The sequence below is a fragment of the Bolinopsis microptera genome, chromosome 11 (assembly GCF_026151205.1).
Source record: "Bolinopsis microptera isolate Bmic1 chromosome 11, MBARI_Bmic_1.0, whole genome shotgun sequence".
In the NCBI taxonomy this organism is placed as follows: domain Eukaryota; kingdom Metazoa; phylum Ctenophora; class Tentaculata; order Lobata; family Bolinopsidae; genus Bolinopsis; species Bolinopsis microptera.
In genome coordinates, this window is record NC_087082.1 from 17,188,595 (window position 1) to 17,207,247 (window position 18,653).

The 18,653-nt window shown below is 39.6% G+C and overlaps 2 protein-coding genes across 14 annotated transcripts in view; both read left to right on the plus strand.

Moving 5' to 3' along the window:
• LOC134823172 (patatin-like phospholipase domain-containing protein 7) overlaps nt 1-18,653 on the plus strand; it is a 78,461-nt gene that overhangs the window by 49,880 nt on the left and 9,928 nt on the right. For 2 of the 13 annotated variants that reach the window (XM_063834528.1, XM_063834532.1), the window contains 12 exons: nt 3,707-3,884; nt 4,268-4,441; nt 4,609-4,747; nt 5,667-5,861; nt 13,611-13,728; nt 14,091-14,256; nt 14,466-14,766; nt 14,904-15,022; nt 15,376-15,552; nt 15,670-15,732; nt 16,901-17,011; nt 17,907-17,959. In XM_063834528.1, the coding sequence (XP_063690598.1) occupies nt 3,707-3,884; nt 4,268-4,441; nt 4,609-4,747; nt 5,667-5,861; nt 13,611-13,728; nt 14,091-14,256; nt 14,466-14,766; nt 14,904-15,022; nt 15,376-15,552; nt 15,670-15,732; nt 16,901-17,011; nt 17,907-17,924 (1,759 nt within the window). In that variant the 3' untranslated portion in view covers nt 17,925-17,959. Of the gene's footprint in view, nt 1-3,706; nt 3,885-4,267; nt 4,442-4,608; nt 4,748-5,666; nt 5,862-13,610; nt 13,729-14,090; nt 14,257-14,465; nt 14,767-14,903; nt 15,023-15,375; nt 15,553-15,669; nt 15,733-16,900; nt 17,063-17,507; nt 17,960-18,653 lie in introns of those variants that run through there. The other 11 variants (XM_063834524.1, XM_063834526.1, XM_063834525.1 and 8 more) reach the window with 6 other exon arrangements.
• Nucleotides 8,802-18,653, plus strand: part of LOC134823196 (uncharacterized) — a 175,476-nt gene continuing 165,624 nt past the window's right edge. The window contains exon 1 of the transcript XR_010161263.1: nt 8,802-8,806. The gene's annotated coding sequence lies outside the window, so the exon portion shown is untranslated. The remainder of the gene's footprint in view (nt 8,807-18,653) is intronic.

Below are 18,653 nucleotides of genomic sequence, written 5' to 3' on the forward strand. Positions count from 1 at the left end.
GTTGTTGACTGAGTAATTGTACACCATTCTTATGAGCCACCCCTCTCCAGGTGTAGTAGAGTCTACAATTTGAGATCTTCAAAACTCTCAACTTGTTTTAGTGTGAGCATCATTTTTGTGTAACATAAGCTGTTCAAATATGAGACAATAAGCATACTGAGCATTTACACTTTATAGATCGAATAATTAAAAAAAAAACGGAAATATAAGAAAAAACATTAAAGAAGGAAAAATTCTTCTTACGACACAATTTTTTGTTAAGAGCGCAACCTCTTCTTTCAAGAGTTCGGGATTATTTTTAAACTGTTTGGAGCATAGCATGCACTTCCATCTCTCATGTTTCTGAGTCTGTCCCAGAGGGTTAACCTGATCAACTGACTTTTTTTGTGACATTTTCTTTCGTTATTGTTTAATTATAATTTAATTATTATTTAATTAAAGGAAATTCGAATTATTTTATCACTTTCTAGATCATGTCACTTTCTAGATTTCTCATATAAAAAATATTATGTTTTAATCACTCAATATGTTTCAGATTGTCTAAATCATGAGAGCTGACCTATTGAGTGCTTACTGGTACCCATAGGGAATAATGCGTATGGTCTAGTTCGTTTGTTGTCCGGACGGTACCGGTAGTTCTAATGACCAATGTACAAAAAACGTTATATACAAATAACATTTTAATTACTGCACCCCAATATTAGTAGTATGACAACGTGATACTCAATGAGTAACCGGTTATACCTCCTTATGTTACTTAATATAGTTACCCTCCGGTCTGGCTTCGCACCAAATCTACTCTCAATAAGTTCAAGAATGTTATAATATGATATGACGTAATTAATTAATTAGTAAATAGGTAATTAATAGATACTGTACTGCGTGTTATTTGCAGCTGTTAAATATGACAAAAGCGAGTATTATTATTATATTATAAACCATTGTAAAACATAAATAATTAGGTTAATTTAAGTCACTATATTTTAAAGTAAATGTTAAAAAAGAATCGTATGCCCGGCTCAGGTCTCCTTCTGTATGTCATCTTCAATCTTGGTGAGGACCGGATTGGTACGGAGTTTCTTTAATCAGCCCTATCTTCTCGAATTTTGCAGCAGTCTTCAGGTGCACTTTCCAACTGCAAACTTTTCGTCTGTAAAAAAATGCTTATTGTGTACTAATAATTTAAGATTTTACAACATTTCCCACCGCCATAAAGGTATGAATTTGAAAAAGAAAAGAAAAGAAAAGAAAATAATGGAAAAAGAAATCAGGGGAAATGATATTTTTATTAGGAAGTTCTTCATCTTCGATAAGCTGCCTACCTGGTGTCCATTGACTGGCTTCAGTCGACGGAGTATCGGCTAAGTCACTCACAACTGATCTGACCGGCAGAGGTTGGACCTGGATACTTTCTTTGTAAATTTAGGAAAGCAATTTCCTCCTTTCCTCTCAAGTTTCCTCCCACAAAGGACTAACCTCTTGCCATTCCCCTCTTTACCTATCATCTTTCGCTTTGTTGGTCCACATTTTCCATTCCTTTTCGAAGGGATCAACCATGATAGTATGTTATATCTAACCTAGCCTGTCCAAATGCTCCACTACACGGATATTTCACGAGTATTTGACGATTCATAGCTATGAACCAATTAATTCACTAGATCATGTGGAGAATTAAACGGGAGTAAAATTGGAATCATTAGATCAGAACAACTAATAGGCTTTTAATTTCGAGGTTTGCAAAAAATCAAAAGTGAAAGTAATGTACAGAAATCCAAAGATATCTTTTCTATTCTTCTATTCAACAAATAACTAGAAAAATCCTAAACCCTAAATCACTAAGGAAACATAACCGGTCCATCCCGGAATAATCAGTCCCGACCACGTTCAATCCAATTCCCAGGATACAACTTTCACGTGATATAAAAAACAGCTGAGACTGTCAACGAGCTTTTAGACGGCTGGTTAGCTGGTTGAAGCAGAAAACAAAAAAATTAGTTTTTGTACCATTCCACGGCAATAATACTGATCTGACCGGCAGAGGTTGGGCCTGGTTACTTTCTTTGTAAATTTCGGAACGCGATCTCCTCCTTTCCTCTCTAGTTTTCTCCCACAAAGGACTAACCTCTTGCCATTCTTCTCTTTACCTATCATCTTTCGCTTTGTTGGTCCAAATTTTCCATTCCTCTTCGAAGGGACTTCCTTTAAATTAAGTTGAGATCGTGGTGGATTACTATTGCTTTCTGAAGTATCTTATCTTCCCAAATTTTGCAGCAGTCTTTAGGCGCACTTCCTGGAACTGAGGCTTCCTGGATAACATATTCCTCGTCTAAGTTAAATTGAGAAGCAGCCGCTATGGGGGCATAAACGGTAGCTATCATTTTATCATTTATTCCTTCTGCTGAAGTCTTCTACATGCTTTGTAAAAAGAAGGCGTTGTTTTTGTTGAAAAAATTTGGCTATTGACTGGTGGTCGTCACGGTAACCGCTCCATCATATTTCATAAAGGTTTATGTCAGTCCCGTGGGCTACGTGAAGAGGTAAGATGTTCTTCGCTAATGAAGAATTACCAGCTTCAGTTCCAACAATAAGTGGCTTTTTTCCTTTCTTCTTTCAAAGCGAACATATTTTTCGGACCCTCGAGTCCATCTAAAATGCTGAAAAGTAGGTCTTGTAATGTTGTGAAAATCTACTACATCATCGAAAAGTAAATCAAAAATTAGCTCACTCAGAGCCCCCTTGCTAAGCATCAGTACTACTAATCGACCCACCTCTGTAACGTTCTGATAATAGATTGTTTCCTATCTCCTCCAATCATCCGGCAGTACTCGGTTATAGTAGCTGGGTCCAGGCGCGCGTCCATAGCCTTGAATTCATCCATCTGTTATTGAAGTGGCAAGAACAGTCATCAGCATTTCCGCTTTTTCCGCGAGGAGGGATTCGCTCTGTAGGACCTGCTGCTGAACCGCAACTATAACAGCGTTAATTATTAATATATCTGACATAACTAGCTCTAAATAGAAGGGGGTTAAAATTATGACAAACCATTTTGTAACGTTAGAAATCTGTGTCTAATTATTATTAGTTAATTATTGTTAAAGGGTGCAAAAAGTATACGTTCGATAATTCTAATTGTGCCGTTAGTTGTGTTAGCTGAGTCCTCAGTAGGTTGCGTTCTGTGGGAGATGGATTTGAGTTAACGATAATCAGGGAAGCATAGAAACGTTGTTCTGATCCTATCTATTGCAAGTTTTAGTCTGAGAGAAAAAATGAAATTATAGAAATAGCTAAGCATTTACCCTCACGGAGGCGGTTATTTTCCTCCACGATCTTCTCTCCAAACTGGGCTACTGTCTGTTTTATATCCAAGGCCTGTTCCATATTGCTAAAGGGAAAAGAGGTTTACGGTCAGGACATTAACTCTGGTTCGAGGGACCATTTTGTAACGTTAGAAATGTGTGTCTAATTAGTCGAATGTTTAACAGAGCTAGTTACGTAATAAGGTACGAGTGGCCTAGTTGATCCCCATTGGATCATCTGAGGGTAATCCCCAGTTCTGTTCGAAGTATCCTCTACACAAAAGACTGTAACTATTTAATAGTGTTCATATTTTGCTCACTCTCCTTCCCCCCCGCCCCCCCCCCCCCCCCCTTACACCCCCTCCCTACCCTCCACTACGAACATCAGTCTACCCGTACCCTATTTTCAGTGTGTACGAGTGTCAGCTGACGAACCACCTGAACTCAGTGGAGGACCAGAACAGGATAGTCCTCTACCAGGCAGATCCCACCATGACCCCCTGGACACGACAGTGTATCAGACAGGCGGATGTTATCCTCATTATAGCTGTGGCTAGTGAAAACCCGGAGGAGTATGGTCCTATTGAGGTGGGTGTTATAAAAGTGTTATACATAACAGTGTTATACATAACAGTGTTATACATACAGTGTTATACATAACAGTGTTATACATAACAGTGTTATACATATCAGTGTTATACATAACAGTGTTATACATAACAGTGTTATACATATCAGTGTTATACATACAGTGTTATACATATCAGTGTTATACATAACAGTGTTATACATAACAGTGTTATGTATAACAGTGTTATACATAACAGTGTTATAACAGTGTTTAAATATATAGCTTCAGAAACTACCAGGTCTAAAAACATGGGTCTTTCTTTTTCCATTATTACCTGTTCAACTCATTATTATAAATATGTTCAACTCATTTATATTTTATCAAATTCCTCCAATAACAGGTGTCCCTGAACTCGATGAGTGTGCGAGCACAGAAGGAGCTGATCCTCCTGCACCCGGACACTGCTAAGGAGCCGACTAACACAGTGGCTTGGCTCAATGCCAGGGGCTGGGTTAGCTCTCATCTTCATGTCAGGTGTTCGGATTATATTCTACGGGATATGCCTCCTCTCCAGGTAATGTTATACTTTATTAATGATTCACGCAGTCGTATTATTTAATCTATCAATACATTCTTTTATTTAAGTTTGTTGCCTTAAATATAGTTAAGTTAAAAATGCTGACGTACCATGTGACCCCTCCCTAAGCTTTGGGTATTAATACAAAATGTCCCCTGGTACAGCCGGACGATTTCAACCCGCACAGCGACATGGCCCGAGTAGCCAGACGCCTAACTGGTACCTGTATTGGTGTTGTGCTAGGTGGGGGCGGAGCTAGAGGCATTGCTCATATCGGTATCTTGCAGGCTCTAGAGGACCACGGTAAGTGGACATGTAGCGCCAGAATACATTACTTGGGCATGTAGCGCCAGAATACCTTATTTGGGCATCACGTGCCAGAATACCTTATTTGGGCATCACGTGCCAGAATACCTTATTTGGGCATCACGTGCCAGAATACCTTATTTGGGCATCACGTGCCAGAATACCTTATTTGGGCATCACGTGCCAGAATACCTTATTTGGGCATCACGTGCCAGAATACCTTATTTGGGCATCACGTGCCAGAATACCTTATTTGGGCATCACGTGCCAGAATACCTTATTTGGGCATCACGTGCCAGAATACCTTATTTGGGCATCACGTGCCAGAATACCTTATTTGGGCATCACGTGCCAGAATACCTTATTTGGGCATCACGTGCCAGAATACCTTATTTGGGCATCACGTGCCAGAATACCTTATTTGGGCATCACGTGCCAGAATACCTTATTTGGGCATCACGTGCCAGAATACCTTATTTGGGCATCACGTGCCAGAATACCTTATTTGGGCATCACGTGCCAGAATACCTTATTTGGGCATCACGTGCCAGAATACCTTATTTGGGCATCACGTGCCAGCATACTTTATTTGGGCATCACGTGCCAGAATACCTTATTTGGGCATCACGTGCCAGAACACTGATATTATGACTGGTATGAGAGGGCCTCAGGGCTGGAGGTATGAGCCTTGTTACTCCACAGACATGTGTCTATACTACTACAATAAACTCTCAATTTGATAGGCTTAAAAATATGATTTATCGGGGTTTTTGAAAATTGAGAGATACAGTACAATCTCTATTATAAATAACTGATATTGCTGTTTAGATATGACATGCTATTCCAACTATCGTGTAGTTTGAGAAACCCAATATAATAATAATGGTTGTTTATTGACAGCACGTCTCTCCCCCAGGAATACCAATAGATATGATAGGAGGTACCTCTATTGGCTCCATGATGGGGGCCCTGTACGCCAGTGAAACGGATGTCGGAGCAATGAGGGAGAGAGCGGCTGTTTTCTCAGCGGGCATGTCCAAACTGTGGAACAAAATCATCGATCTGACTTATCCTTTTACTGCTATGTTTAGAGGAAAGCAGTTTAACAAGGGTAGGTGTTATTAATAAAACAATTGTTTAATAAAAATAATTATTTAATAAAACAATTATTTATTTTTACGGCACAATCAAAAAATATCATTAGTATATAAATCAGTGGGGGCTTCGTGGGTCACTTTGTACAGCTGAAGGTCACTTTGTTTCTCTGTAAATAAAATCTACTTTTATTCTCGTTTTAAGTTATTTCCATCACTTAGAGCCAACAAAAATGATTGAAATCTTTAGTAATTAGTCAATTATTTACCTATTCATATTCTGGCGTGAAAATTTTAGAAACAAACATTTTTCTCGTTGATACGATTACAACACTCTCGAAGAATCCACAGCCTTCTACAATGTTCGAAATTAAAGATATTTGACAAACAAGAAAGGTGGTAAAAGCACACATCAGTCAGAATCATCTGGTTCCTTTCCAACGGAGTCCAAACAAGGGAAGGATGTTTCTTCCACTTATCTCTCCACAACAGCAGGCCCACCACCAAACTTCCCACCCCCACCAGTCCCACCCCGCCACACAGCGCAAAGAACCACCTCCACCTTCTCTCATACTCCTCCCAATACCCCTCCTCGCTCTCCTCCACACTTGTTACCCCTGCTCTGATCAGGGGAACCAGAAACCCAGCAGTTTGTCCCAACCCGTTCAATATTCCGATCACCACTGGGCCGTTGAAGGGGTCTAGTTCGTAGCTCAGGGTAACGATGCCTCCAGCAAATGCAGTTCCCATCAAAATATCGTTCACTACTAAGAGAAATATTGAGACGTCGATGTTTCCAGTTAACGGAACTATTGCGAGATTCACGCTCCTTATAACGAGAGGAATTATCATCAGACCCATTCTACACTTTAACCAAGACAACCTGGCATCCAGGAATGGTAGTATGCTCTTCCAGCCTGCTACAGACACCGCCGTTGTAAGACTTAATCCGAGTTGTAAGTAAGATAAGAACTCTGTATCTGCTCCTAAAATCTCGTTCAAGTAAAAGGGAACAGCCATAAACTCCGGTAAATACACTGTAATATGTGCGACCGTGTAGATACAGAGACAATACAGATAACGGCGACGTAGTATCACACATAGGGATACTTTGTACGAAGCTGATTTATTTTTTTCCTGAACATCCAGTTCTTTATTCTGTTTCCTCTGGAACATTAACTTTTCCTTACCCGACATGAGCCAAGCTTCCGCCGGGTCGTCCGGTACAAAAACGCACTGCATAAGGAACAAAAGGATGAAGATGGTACCGCTGATATAGAACGGAAAGGTCCACCCGATTTTCTCTGTTAACATCCCCACCACGAAGGGGCCGACCCCACTTCCAGTGAACAGCATGATTCCAGACATAGATAACACTAACTTCCCCTCCTCTCCTAGACCCCACTTCCGGGCACAGTCCATGTTACCGGGGAAGAACAACCCCGCTACAAACCCCCTGAGAGTCTGAAGAGCAACTGCTAACACTGCTGAAGACCTTACTGTCAGAGGCACTGTCAGTTGAATAATCCCACAGACTAGAGTGGAGAATTTGAGGGAGATGCTGAACCCGATCTTTCCTGCAAAGTATGTTGGTATCATCTGTAGAGCGCAACCGTAGAAGAAAGCACCAATGAAGTTGGCTTGAAGTTTAGGTGACCAACAGAATTCTCCATGATCCAGAGGGTCAGAGCAGTTCTTCTTGACCATCCCCCCGATCATGGCAAGTGGGCCGATGTAACGGGAGCAAGCGTCGTGGAACATAAGGAAGGTTGTTAGGAAAAATGCGAAGTATCGGTAGTGAACAAACTCCATCACGTTACTCCATGCCTGTTGTTTCAAGTCCTAAACTTTTATTTTGAGATTTTTTGAGGGAAATAAATTTCAAATATATAAATCTTACTCATAATTCGAAGAATTATGTATAATAATGTCTGTACGACCGCCCACGTGCAAATTAGGTAAAAAGCTAAAGCTTGCAAAGTAACCATGATGACGAGGGTTGTTGCACGCACGTGCACGTGCAAAGATTTTTTATCGGTTTTGGTGATATTACGTTGTGTTTAGTGCGAGCAACATTTAAATCGGCTGTATCTTCGGTTATGTAGGATATAAATTAACAGATTTCTGGTTCATTGAAAAATTATGGTATTGAAAATACTGAACACGACATAGAAGAGTAACCAGCAATGTTATCTGAATTTTATAATTGCTAGGTTCCTGATATTCTGATGAATCCTGACTTGTAATATCGGAATATGTAATATAAATTATCAGATTTCTGGTTCATGCCAGCTCACAGTTGGATTGTATACTGCTAATTTACTTGAAAAAGTTGGCCCCTTTTCCAGATTTTATGGGGAAGGGGCGGTCGCCCCCCTGCCAGAAATCACCGCTGTCGAGCTTCTGTACGTGTTTAACTAGACAGTTTTTGGGAGTTCCAAATAATTTCTGATTATTCTGATTTTTTGCGACAAATGATACTGCACTGTTAGGATAAACGACGTTTCAAAGTAACAACTTCGTATTCATGCTGACAAAATTGGTAAATATGTGAGAAAACTGTCTCATAAAATTTATTAATCAAAAATGGCTAAACGACAACAAATTGTTCAAATACTAGACTAAAATTAGAATCATAATCTATATATACACCAATACTCGATCTTCTATTCAATAAACCTAAAACATCAACTAAACAGCAAGTACGTGATTGTGATCGTGTGATGGAATGACATGTACAGTGATAACAGATGATAAGGTAAAAGATACAATACATGTGAGATGGTGTATACACAATGTGAGTGAAATTATAGTGAGTGGTTACTGATTTAACTAGAGTCCAGGTAGTGTACTTACACTACTACTATACTGTAGTTTGACAGAGTCGAACTTTAGGGTTTGTCGAATGATGGCCGCAGTTTTAAACTAATTACAACACTACGAGTCTAATTCATTTATTGAGGTGATAGGCTCTTGTCTATGTCTTCATGATCACCACCAATTCATAATATCACTACAGTAGTACAGTAGACTGGCAGGGAGCAATCATAAAACCACGAGAATTCATTATGTCCTATTATTTTCTGAGGAAACTAACTCCACTACCAATCATTACAAGCAAATCGTATTAGGTTATTAGGTTGCAGCTCTTTTCATTGTTCTCGTATTAAAGCCAGATCCCTGGAAATTAGACAAAGTGGCAAAGTTATATCTTTTTTAAACGCGGTGTTGTTTTGAATGGCTGGCGGTGACGATCTCGTGACTCTCATTAAATTTCAGATCTATGAGTTTATTGTTTTGATTCAAGCAATAAATGAGCTGCTTTATTTAGATGAGATCTTAATGCATGTCCTGATTTAAACTGTCATATCTATCCTCTGCCAAGTGCCACGTGAAAATTATATCATTAATCATAGGTTAGTCGGCAGCAGTGAGAATTTGACTATACGCCTTAATACCCCGACTTACTGTGGAGTTTGGGAGAAAGGAAAAAACCACGGTAAATCGGGGTTTGCGGTAAATCGGGGTTTGCAGTAAATCGGTGTTTACGGTAAATCGGGGTTTGCGGTAAATCGGGGTTTGCAGTAAATCGGGGTCTGCAGTAAATCGGGGTTTGCGGTAAATCGGTGTTTTACCGCAACTAGTTTACTGTACTAGTTTGAAGTTACAGTAAGACTGTTTGATTGTTAAAATGGTAATTTCAATAAAATGATTAGCAATGAAATAAATATTGCACCACTGTACAAAGAACCCACAACTAAGATTCATAATAAAACCGACAAAACAAAACTACCAGCTTTATCCCTCGAACATAACTAAAACACACCCTATAACAAATTGAAATAACGTCTTAGGATACTCACTACTCAGTCACATACTGGAACTAGTTATCTGTACTATATTGACGTTTCCGAGGAATCCGCAACTTCTGTGGAATAGGTATGCATGCTGAATAGTTATTGCATCTCAAGGGAAACCTAACAGGAATTATATGAGGCTAATATGTTGAAGTATTTGAATGGTACGACTATTATACTATTTATACTATGTTAGGGAATATGTAAGATTGTAGATACGACCAATACCGACCACCGGCCTCTCTATCAGGCTGCTTCACACTGCTGCCGTTTTGTGGATTCTTTACTAGAGTCTGCACTGTGTGTTGTCAAGATAATGGTTGATGTTATGGTCGGGGTGTTGGTTAAGGAATAAGGAGTAGACAGACTCTCACTGAGCTTTAGGAGAATGGAGGTTGTTTATATCTGCCGAGATTATAATAACATAAACCCGCCACGCAAAGGGTTTATGGACACGTTCATTTGAGTTTGAGGATATTGGTAAATATAAGTGACCCTATTAAAAGGCACAGTGTAGTTGACTTTGTCACACTATGAAATTACACAAACCCTTGATGGTTAGGATAATCGTCTCATCCTCTAGGCTAACTTTGTCACATAACGATATCTTAATCAGGTGATAAGATATCGCTTAAATACGGCCGGCACGGAAATGGTTACATTGTCACACTATAAACATGTGACAGAGTAAATATGGACCCCTTGCTGCCGTTTTTGACCAAAATTTTGAGTGTCCAGTTGATTGGATGGGTACATATGACCATTACCTACATATTTAAAGACTTTTTTCGTTAGATGGTGCACTCAGGTTTACTCTGTCACACATTTAAGAAAATATGTGAACAATGTTTAGGGAACCCTGATAAGCAATGCTGAGTAGTGTAGGTTTAGTTAATGGCCTGGAAGTGCTAGGAATTGTTATTATATCATATAGTCGCAAGGAATTAAAACACAGAAGGCACAGACAAGTTTACTTTGTCACACAATCTTGATGATATCTGAACATGTGTGAAATTGAACAAATAATGATATACCAGCTTAAACCCTTTGTATTACGTACTATGGACCAAACAACACTGCTAGTACCATGCACCAGTCACATAAATCATTATCGGGTGGTAATATGTTAACAGTGTCACAATTAAACTACCGCAACATGGTCAAAAATAGGGTAATTTTGTCACAAAAAAATTATAATTCTGTCAGCTCCTTGCTGGCAAAATAACTAGTTTATCGAAATTTTTTTGATGATAAAATTACATAGTATTCTAATAGAGGTATAGTTCTTCAAAATAGGGGCAAGACATGTTTACTTTGTCACATCAGTTATTATAAGAGTTAGGTAATCGTCATCAGATTAACCGATCTTTTTCGTAGTATGGATCGATTAATATAGGCAATAAAGCATCATATGTCAATTTTAACACACTATCTTGATATTGATGGGGCAGGAAAAGTTAATTTTGTCACATTTTTAGTGACTTTGACAAATTTAACCTGAAATTGTTAAACTTGAGCTCTGATGTTCTGGACAATATTCTACCAATCGTTTCTGAAAGAATGTTGAATTCTAATAGAGTTATAGATCTTCAAAATAGGGGAAAGACATGTTTACTTTGTCACATCAGTTATTATTAGAGTTAGGTAATCGTCATCACATTAACATATATTCTTTTGTAGTTTGGATTGATTTATTTAGGTAATAAAGCAGCCTATGCTAATTTTTACACACTATCTTGAAATTGTTGGGGCAGGAAAAGTTAATTTTGTCACATTTTTAGTGACTTTGACAAATTTAGCCTAAAATTGCTAAACTTGAGCTCTGATGTTCTGGACAATATTCTACCAATCGTTTCTGAAAGAGTATTGAATTCTAATAGAGTTATAGATCTTCAAAATAGGGGCAAGACATGTTTACTTTGTCACATCAGTTATTATTACAGTTGGGTAATCGTCATCACATTAACATATATTTTTTTGTAGTTTGGATTGATTTATTTAGGTAATAAGGCAGCCTATGCTAATTTTTACACACTATCTTGAAATTGTTGGGGCAGGAAAAGTTAATTTTGTCACATTTTTAGTGACTTTGACAAATTTAACCTAAAATTGTTAAACTTGAGCTCTGATGTTCTGGACAATATTCTACCAATTTTTTCTGAGAGAATGTTGAATTCTAAAAGAGTTATAGAATATATAGATCTTCAAAATAGGGGCAAGACATGTTTACTTTGTCACATCAGTTATTATAAGAGTTATTATAAGAGACTATTTCATTATATAATCATTGTTTTTAACCTATTTACGATTTCGTATAATTTTTTGTGACAATGTAAACATCAACTGATCTTAACTTGCATCAACTACATTGTCATCATGTAAAGTTTTTCCGCCTTTCAAACCAAAATCAGATATAAATAATTCGCCCAAAATTTTAAATTCCATATATTGTGACAGAATTAACCTCATTTCCCAATAACCAAGTGCCTGTAATAGCTATCTATTCAAAGCAACATATTTTAGGGCTATGATTGGTACTCCATACTTGGTAGATCAACCATCAAATAATGAGTAAAAAGGGTTTTGAGGACACCTCACAGTAGAATAGAGGTATGGTATTCTGAGTGTGACAAAGTTACCTAAATATTGCCTTGTAACCGTTCGATCCGTGCCCTTTAACCAATGTTGTATCATAATTGTTAGATTGACCTAATCTACTATGTTTCAGACCAAGGAATGATAATTAGACAACTGCAGTTAACTAAGTCACAAAAATGTGACATTTGAAACATTATAGTGCCTAACAACAATAGATTTTCTTTCTGAACAGTGCATATGGGAGTATGGGTTACGTGGCTAATGTTCAGAACTTCTGAACGTGCTAGGTTAATAGATGTCAAAATTAAGCCACTATCGTCAAAAACGCTATTATTTTTGTTTACCAATATCCTCAAACTCAAATGAACGTGTCCTTATATAACAGATCATCCCGCGCTAGCGGGATGATCTGATAAACACATACGAGTGCGCGCAGCGCACGAGTTTTGTGTTAATATGTAATCCCGAAGCGCCAGCTGAGGGATTACATTTATTTAGCCCTGAGCGTGAAGTGTTTATGGATTATAATTATCTCCGGCGATTTCGACAAGGGATTTATACTTTAGAAGAGAATGATAAAATAGTTTTTATTTCGGAATACGGGTCTGATTTTAGTAATATTTTCATTTCTATTTGTGATGGTGATAACAAGTGATACGATAACGTACTAACAGTAGTAAATTAAAATCTGAATGTCAAACCGATCTGTCATAGTGGAGCAATAGCTTGAACGTTAGCAGGAACAAGAGCTGGAAGGAGAGCAAGCAAAACAATACTATTTTTAGGGCACGGACAAGGGTAGCTGGCTAGTCGCCAACTTCTCACGCCACGCGTTGGAGAAATTCCAAGAATTAGCTGCTTTGGCATTGTTCCCAGGAATTTGCGTGTAAAAGAAGTGGACGGTTACGATGTTTCATATCACGTGGTGCGCTTTCGTGTCACGTGGTATAGACTCGGCGTATGCTATTGGTGGCACGTGGTACGCACGTGACGCGCCCACAGTATCGCGCGTCTAACTGTTCTACTATTATCGAGTTCTAATCAGCAGTATCATTGATTATTGTAAGTCGGAGAATTGAATGATAAACATCAGTTACGACTAAAAAGCGGGCCGGGTTTATACAAATTTCCGGGGCGGGATGATATCACCTTGAGATGTTTATCTAACAGCGGGCCGGGCTGAGTGATAATATGATCCCGCGTCGAAATCCCGGAGATATTTATAAAACTGTGACGTGCCCTTTAGTAAACTCTATGCTGTTACCAACATAATCCCCGATTGCACTGTAATACCGAGCGTTTGAATTGCAGGGATTGAGGATGCGATAGGAGAGAAGCTGATTGAGAACCTGTGGATACCCTACTTCTGTGTGTCTACAGATCTGACTGCTAGTGAAGCTAGGATACACACCGAGGGCTGCTTGTGGAGGTTTGTGAAATGTTTCAATTTACCACCGCACCATTTTCAAAGAATAGATATCCTGTCCTAAAATGGGGAACAGTAATGATATAAAGCAATGAAAGGCATTAGTTATACCAGGATTTACCAGGAATTGGCATTTGGTTACAGTACATAATAAGATAATAATGAAACCTGACTGATTTGCCAGGTACGTACTATTATTTTTAAACCTGACTGATTTGCCAGGTACGCACTTTTTAAACCTGACTGATTTACCAAGTATGCACTATTTAAACCTGACTGCAATTTGCCAGGTACGCACTTTTTAAACCTGACTGATTTGCCAGGTACGCACTATTTAATTTTAAACCTGACTGATTTAATGCCAGGTACGTACGAGCAAGTATGACACTGTCCGGTTACCTGCCACCTCTGTGTGACCCAGTAGACGGTCACCTGCTGGTTGATGGGGGCTACGTTAACAACCTCCCCGCTGATATCATGTCACAGAGAATGGGAGCTCAGACTATTATCACTGTGGATGTGGGCGGTCAGGTACAGTTACTCCTTCATCTAATTTATACTTGTTTATATAATTCTGAAGTGGTTTGTTTTTGGTAGGCTGAATTTCGGATTTTTCGGATTTTTCAGATTTTTCAGAATAATGAAACGAATATAATGATAAACTAATACAATTTAAGATTGATCATAAATTTTCAAATCATGTAAGAATCTCGTAATTTAAGTATACACCCCTTCTTCAGTCTGATAACGAATTTGACAACTTCGGTGACGACCTCTCCGGGTGGTGGGTCCTCTGGAACCGCTACTTCCCCTTCGGTAAAACCCTGAAAATACCCAACATGGCTGAAATACAGAGCAGGTTGGCGTACGTTAGCTGTGAGCGCCAGTTGGCCCAGATAAAGAGTCAGGGGGGCATGGAGAAGTGCTATCACATCAGGCCCCCTATTGATAGATACGCTACATTGCAGTTTGGAAGCTTTGATGAGATTGAAGAAACCGGGTATAAACACGGGACTGATATCGTTTCTGCTTGGGTCAAAGGTAATGCATTTTTCGTTAATTTCCTTTAGAAACGATACATTTTACTACTATATAAATTACACCGAAGAAGGCATTGCTATGATTATCCGTGTTGAAGTTCCAGTCTGCAAGTCTAAACCCCAGTTACCCCTGTGCAGGTGGAATAGTGTTACAACAGATGTTAGCGGAGACTAAACCAGGTATTTCTGGAGTTCCTACCCAAACCCCCAAAACGTTCGTTAACTACAATGATGTCGACGAGGAAGAGTACAGACGGGTAGGTTGTATTGTACTTGTAGCCCCTACCCCTCCACCCCACCCCACGGGTAGGTTGTATTGTACATGTAGCCCCCAACCCCTCCACCCCACCCCCCCCCCCCTTGTAGGGCTGTGTAACCGGTACAATGGGGAGGAGGGAGGGGCATTAGCTTGTCTCTGATCCCTCTTTTTTGTTTGAAAACGATACACTTGCATTTTTCATTTACGTATGAGTAGGTATACACATATATGTATATTTTGTAGGAAGAATCGAAATCGAAATGTTATAAAACGGCGTTCATACTTAGGGTGCCTACTTATTGGTGATTTTATCTTTAACCAGATCTGAAAATTAACATTAACCTCCCACAGGCGCGCGCGCCATCCCCGTACGCTTCCTTCACCGACATCGCAGCCATGGTGTCCCGGATAGACCCACCCAAGGACCATGAGGGTCACGGGAGACCGGAGTTTGCTCGCAGGCAAATGAGCTGGCCCTCTGGAGCTTACGAAACTCAGAGTTACAGTGATACAGATGACTCTTCCGAGGTGAGTTTTAGTTGCAGTGGGTAGAGATGATTGAAAAATAAAATTGACAGCAAGAATTTGAGGTGAAGCAAAATTATGCATCCTCGCGAGGGTTGAACAATAATTAATATTTGCTAGGGTATAGTCATTGATTTCGATCGACGTGCAAGCTTGAGCTCGGCCCTGACTGGAATTGCTTTGGTATGTGTCAAGTTGGCAAATATGTGCATGCGGTGTTGGGAATTAAAACTTCAAAGTTCAATTCCATTCATAGAGCGATTGAGTGATATTGGCATATAATATTACTTGGCTTTTGTTTGTTTTCTTATGAAGCAGTAAGCATATATTGTGTTCAGTTGCTATACTGACACTCTGTCTCTTAACATTTAAGTGTCCATGTGTTAATGTGTACTGTGTAGCTTAGTACATAGTTCCTCGACTTTGATTGGAGAGGTTTTTTTAGCTTACCTTTCAAAAGTGAGAACGCTCGGTACGCTAGCAAATGTTTTGCCTGCGGCAAAAAAACTTGAATTCCTGTATGTGCAAAAGTTTATTTGTCTGCGCGCAAAACGTTTTGAAGGGCATAGCTGCCCCTATTCTGAACGACACATGTAATAATTTAGGATAACTACAATAAAATGCAGATGCTGGATCTGTTTTAATTGTGGGTTGTCGGAGAAAGCCACGTTAAAATATTAATTTCTCAAATTTTGTAACGCACGATTTTTGGAAGCTTTTGGACATCCTGTTATTGTAGTTTTAAAATTAAATGTGGCCAAGCAAAAACGCTGGGGTCCAGCTACAAATACCCAAAAACTAGCTTGCTTCAATCGCTGCGCTAGCCCTGGCAAGCCGATATTGCGAGCGGGAAGAAAATTACAGTTTCCCATACTGATATCCCCCCTGCAAGGTGGCATTCTATGATTGACAGCTTTAGACTCTACCGTTACATGCCTACATGGTTGTAAAAATGTAAAGTAGATGCAGGACGCAGGTAATATACATGAAACTGCGTATAAAATATGGGTGAAATGTGGTTATATGCACTTTTGGAGGGCCCGCATGCATCTCCTTCCTTATTAAAGTTGCAATATTGAAACGAGTCCCCCCTATATTATATAACTGTCCCTCCCCTTTAATTTCCTTTTGAACACTTACCCTCCCCAGACCCCAGGTGGTACAGATTCTCCCTCCCACGCCTTTAGAATTTCTCCTATACCCATATCTATTCATTTTTCTATCCCTCCCTTGGCCTTCACCCCCTCACCACCCCCCCCCCCTTTCTAGTCCTTCTTCCTCCTCTCTCCCTCCTCCTTCTATCAACATCATGTCTCATCCCACACTATCTTGTTTAACTCTAATCTCTCAGAGCGACGATCCTATCCCAGTGTTCGGAGGAAAGCACACCATGCCGGACGGTTTAGCTGGGTTCTACAGTGACGGCGACATCCCACAGGACAGCACACTTTGCGACGACCCGGTAAATAGGGGTGAGGGGTTTAGGTGGTAAAGCTGGGGGTGAGGGGTTTAAGTGGTAAAGCTGGGGGTGAGGGGTTTAAGTGCTAAAGCTGGGGGTGAGGGGTTTAAGTGCTAAAGCTGGGGTGAGGGGTTTAAGTGCTAAAGCTGGGGGTGAGGGGTTTAAGTGCTAAAGCTGGGGTTGAGGTGTTTAGGTGGTAAAGCTGGGGTTGAGGGGTTTAAGTGGTAAAGCTGGGGGTGAGGTGTTTAGGTGGTAAAGCTGGGGGTGAGGGGTTTAAGTGGTAAAGCTGGGGGTGAGGGGTTTAGGTGGTAAAGCTGGGGGTGAGGGGTTTAGGTGGTAAATCTGGGGGTGAGGGGTTTAAGTGGTAAAGCTGGGGGTGAGGGGTTTAGGTGGTAAAGCTGGGGGTGAGGGGTTTATGTGGTAAAGCTAGGGTGAGGGGTTTAGGTGGTAAAGCTGGAGTTGAGGGGTTTAGGTGGTAAAGCTGGGGTGAGGGGTTTAGGTGGTAAAGCTGGGGGTGAGGGGTTTAGGTGGTAAAGCTGGGGTGAGGGTTTAGGTGGTAAAGCTGGGGTGAGGGGTTTAAGTGGTAAAGCTGGGGTGAGGGGTTTAACTACGGTGGTAAAGCTGGGGGTGAGGGGTTTTTGGTGCTGTGAGGGGTTATACGCATGAGTTCATCATATTATATTGAGACTTTCAATGTTTTTCCCTCACTTGCGGCATGCTAACTTCATTGCAAATTTTTCCAATGCTGTAGTGCTCTCAAGTCTTAAGGACTAATTTTAAGAATTAAGACCCAAATAAAACAATCCATTCAAATACATAGCTTCCAGTTAGTTCCAAGCGTTTTTGAGAAGCGTCTTTGTTCCTTTAGTGCTGTCAAAGCTGATCCAACACATAACAGAGTTTCAGGTTACACTGACGCACCTTGTACGGCATTTTGTACGACAAATCACAGTAGGTTCTGCCTTGGCACTTTTAGGAAGATAATCTAGATTTCCTTGTGATTTAACTTTCATCTTTTCTGGCATTAATCACTTTCTTATGACTTTTTTTCTCTACTACTTTTTGACCCAATCTACTGTGGTAATTGATTTTTTTCAGAATACTGAATGCTAGAAGCATAAGTAAAATGAAATATTACTTGTTAAGCAATTTAGGAAAAATATTGTTCAAACTGTTAATTGTTCAACATATATCACCGCCTATGAATAGTAGGAATATTAGCGAAAAATTGTAAATTTAAGAAAAAATCAGCACACAAAAGAGAACAAAATTTGTAAACGTTAAAATAATTTTATTGAAAACTCAATTACTTCAAGTTCGATTGAGGCTCTATCAGATCTTGTCGGAATTATACCGAAATAGCAGCATTATTATCTCTCTTAATATAATGTGATTTAACATAAATTAAAACGATAGCAATCAGAACTACTACTACTACTAGCCCGCCTATGATAATCCCTATGATTGCGACAGTTGGAAGACTTTTCTCGGGTTCATAATCAGGTTTATTCGTTGAATCAGGTACTTTTTCAGTCATCAAATCAATTCTATGTTCATTTATGGAGTCTTTCTGAGGACTACGATCAGGAAAGCACGTTATACTTCGAGGAACACTCGTTAAACTATCCTCACATTTTACACATTC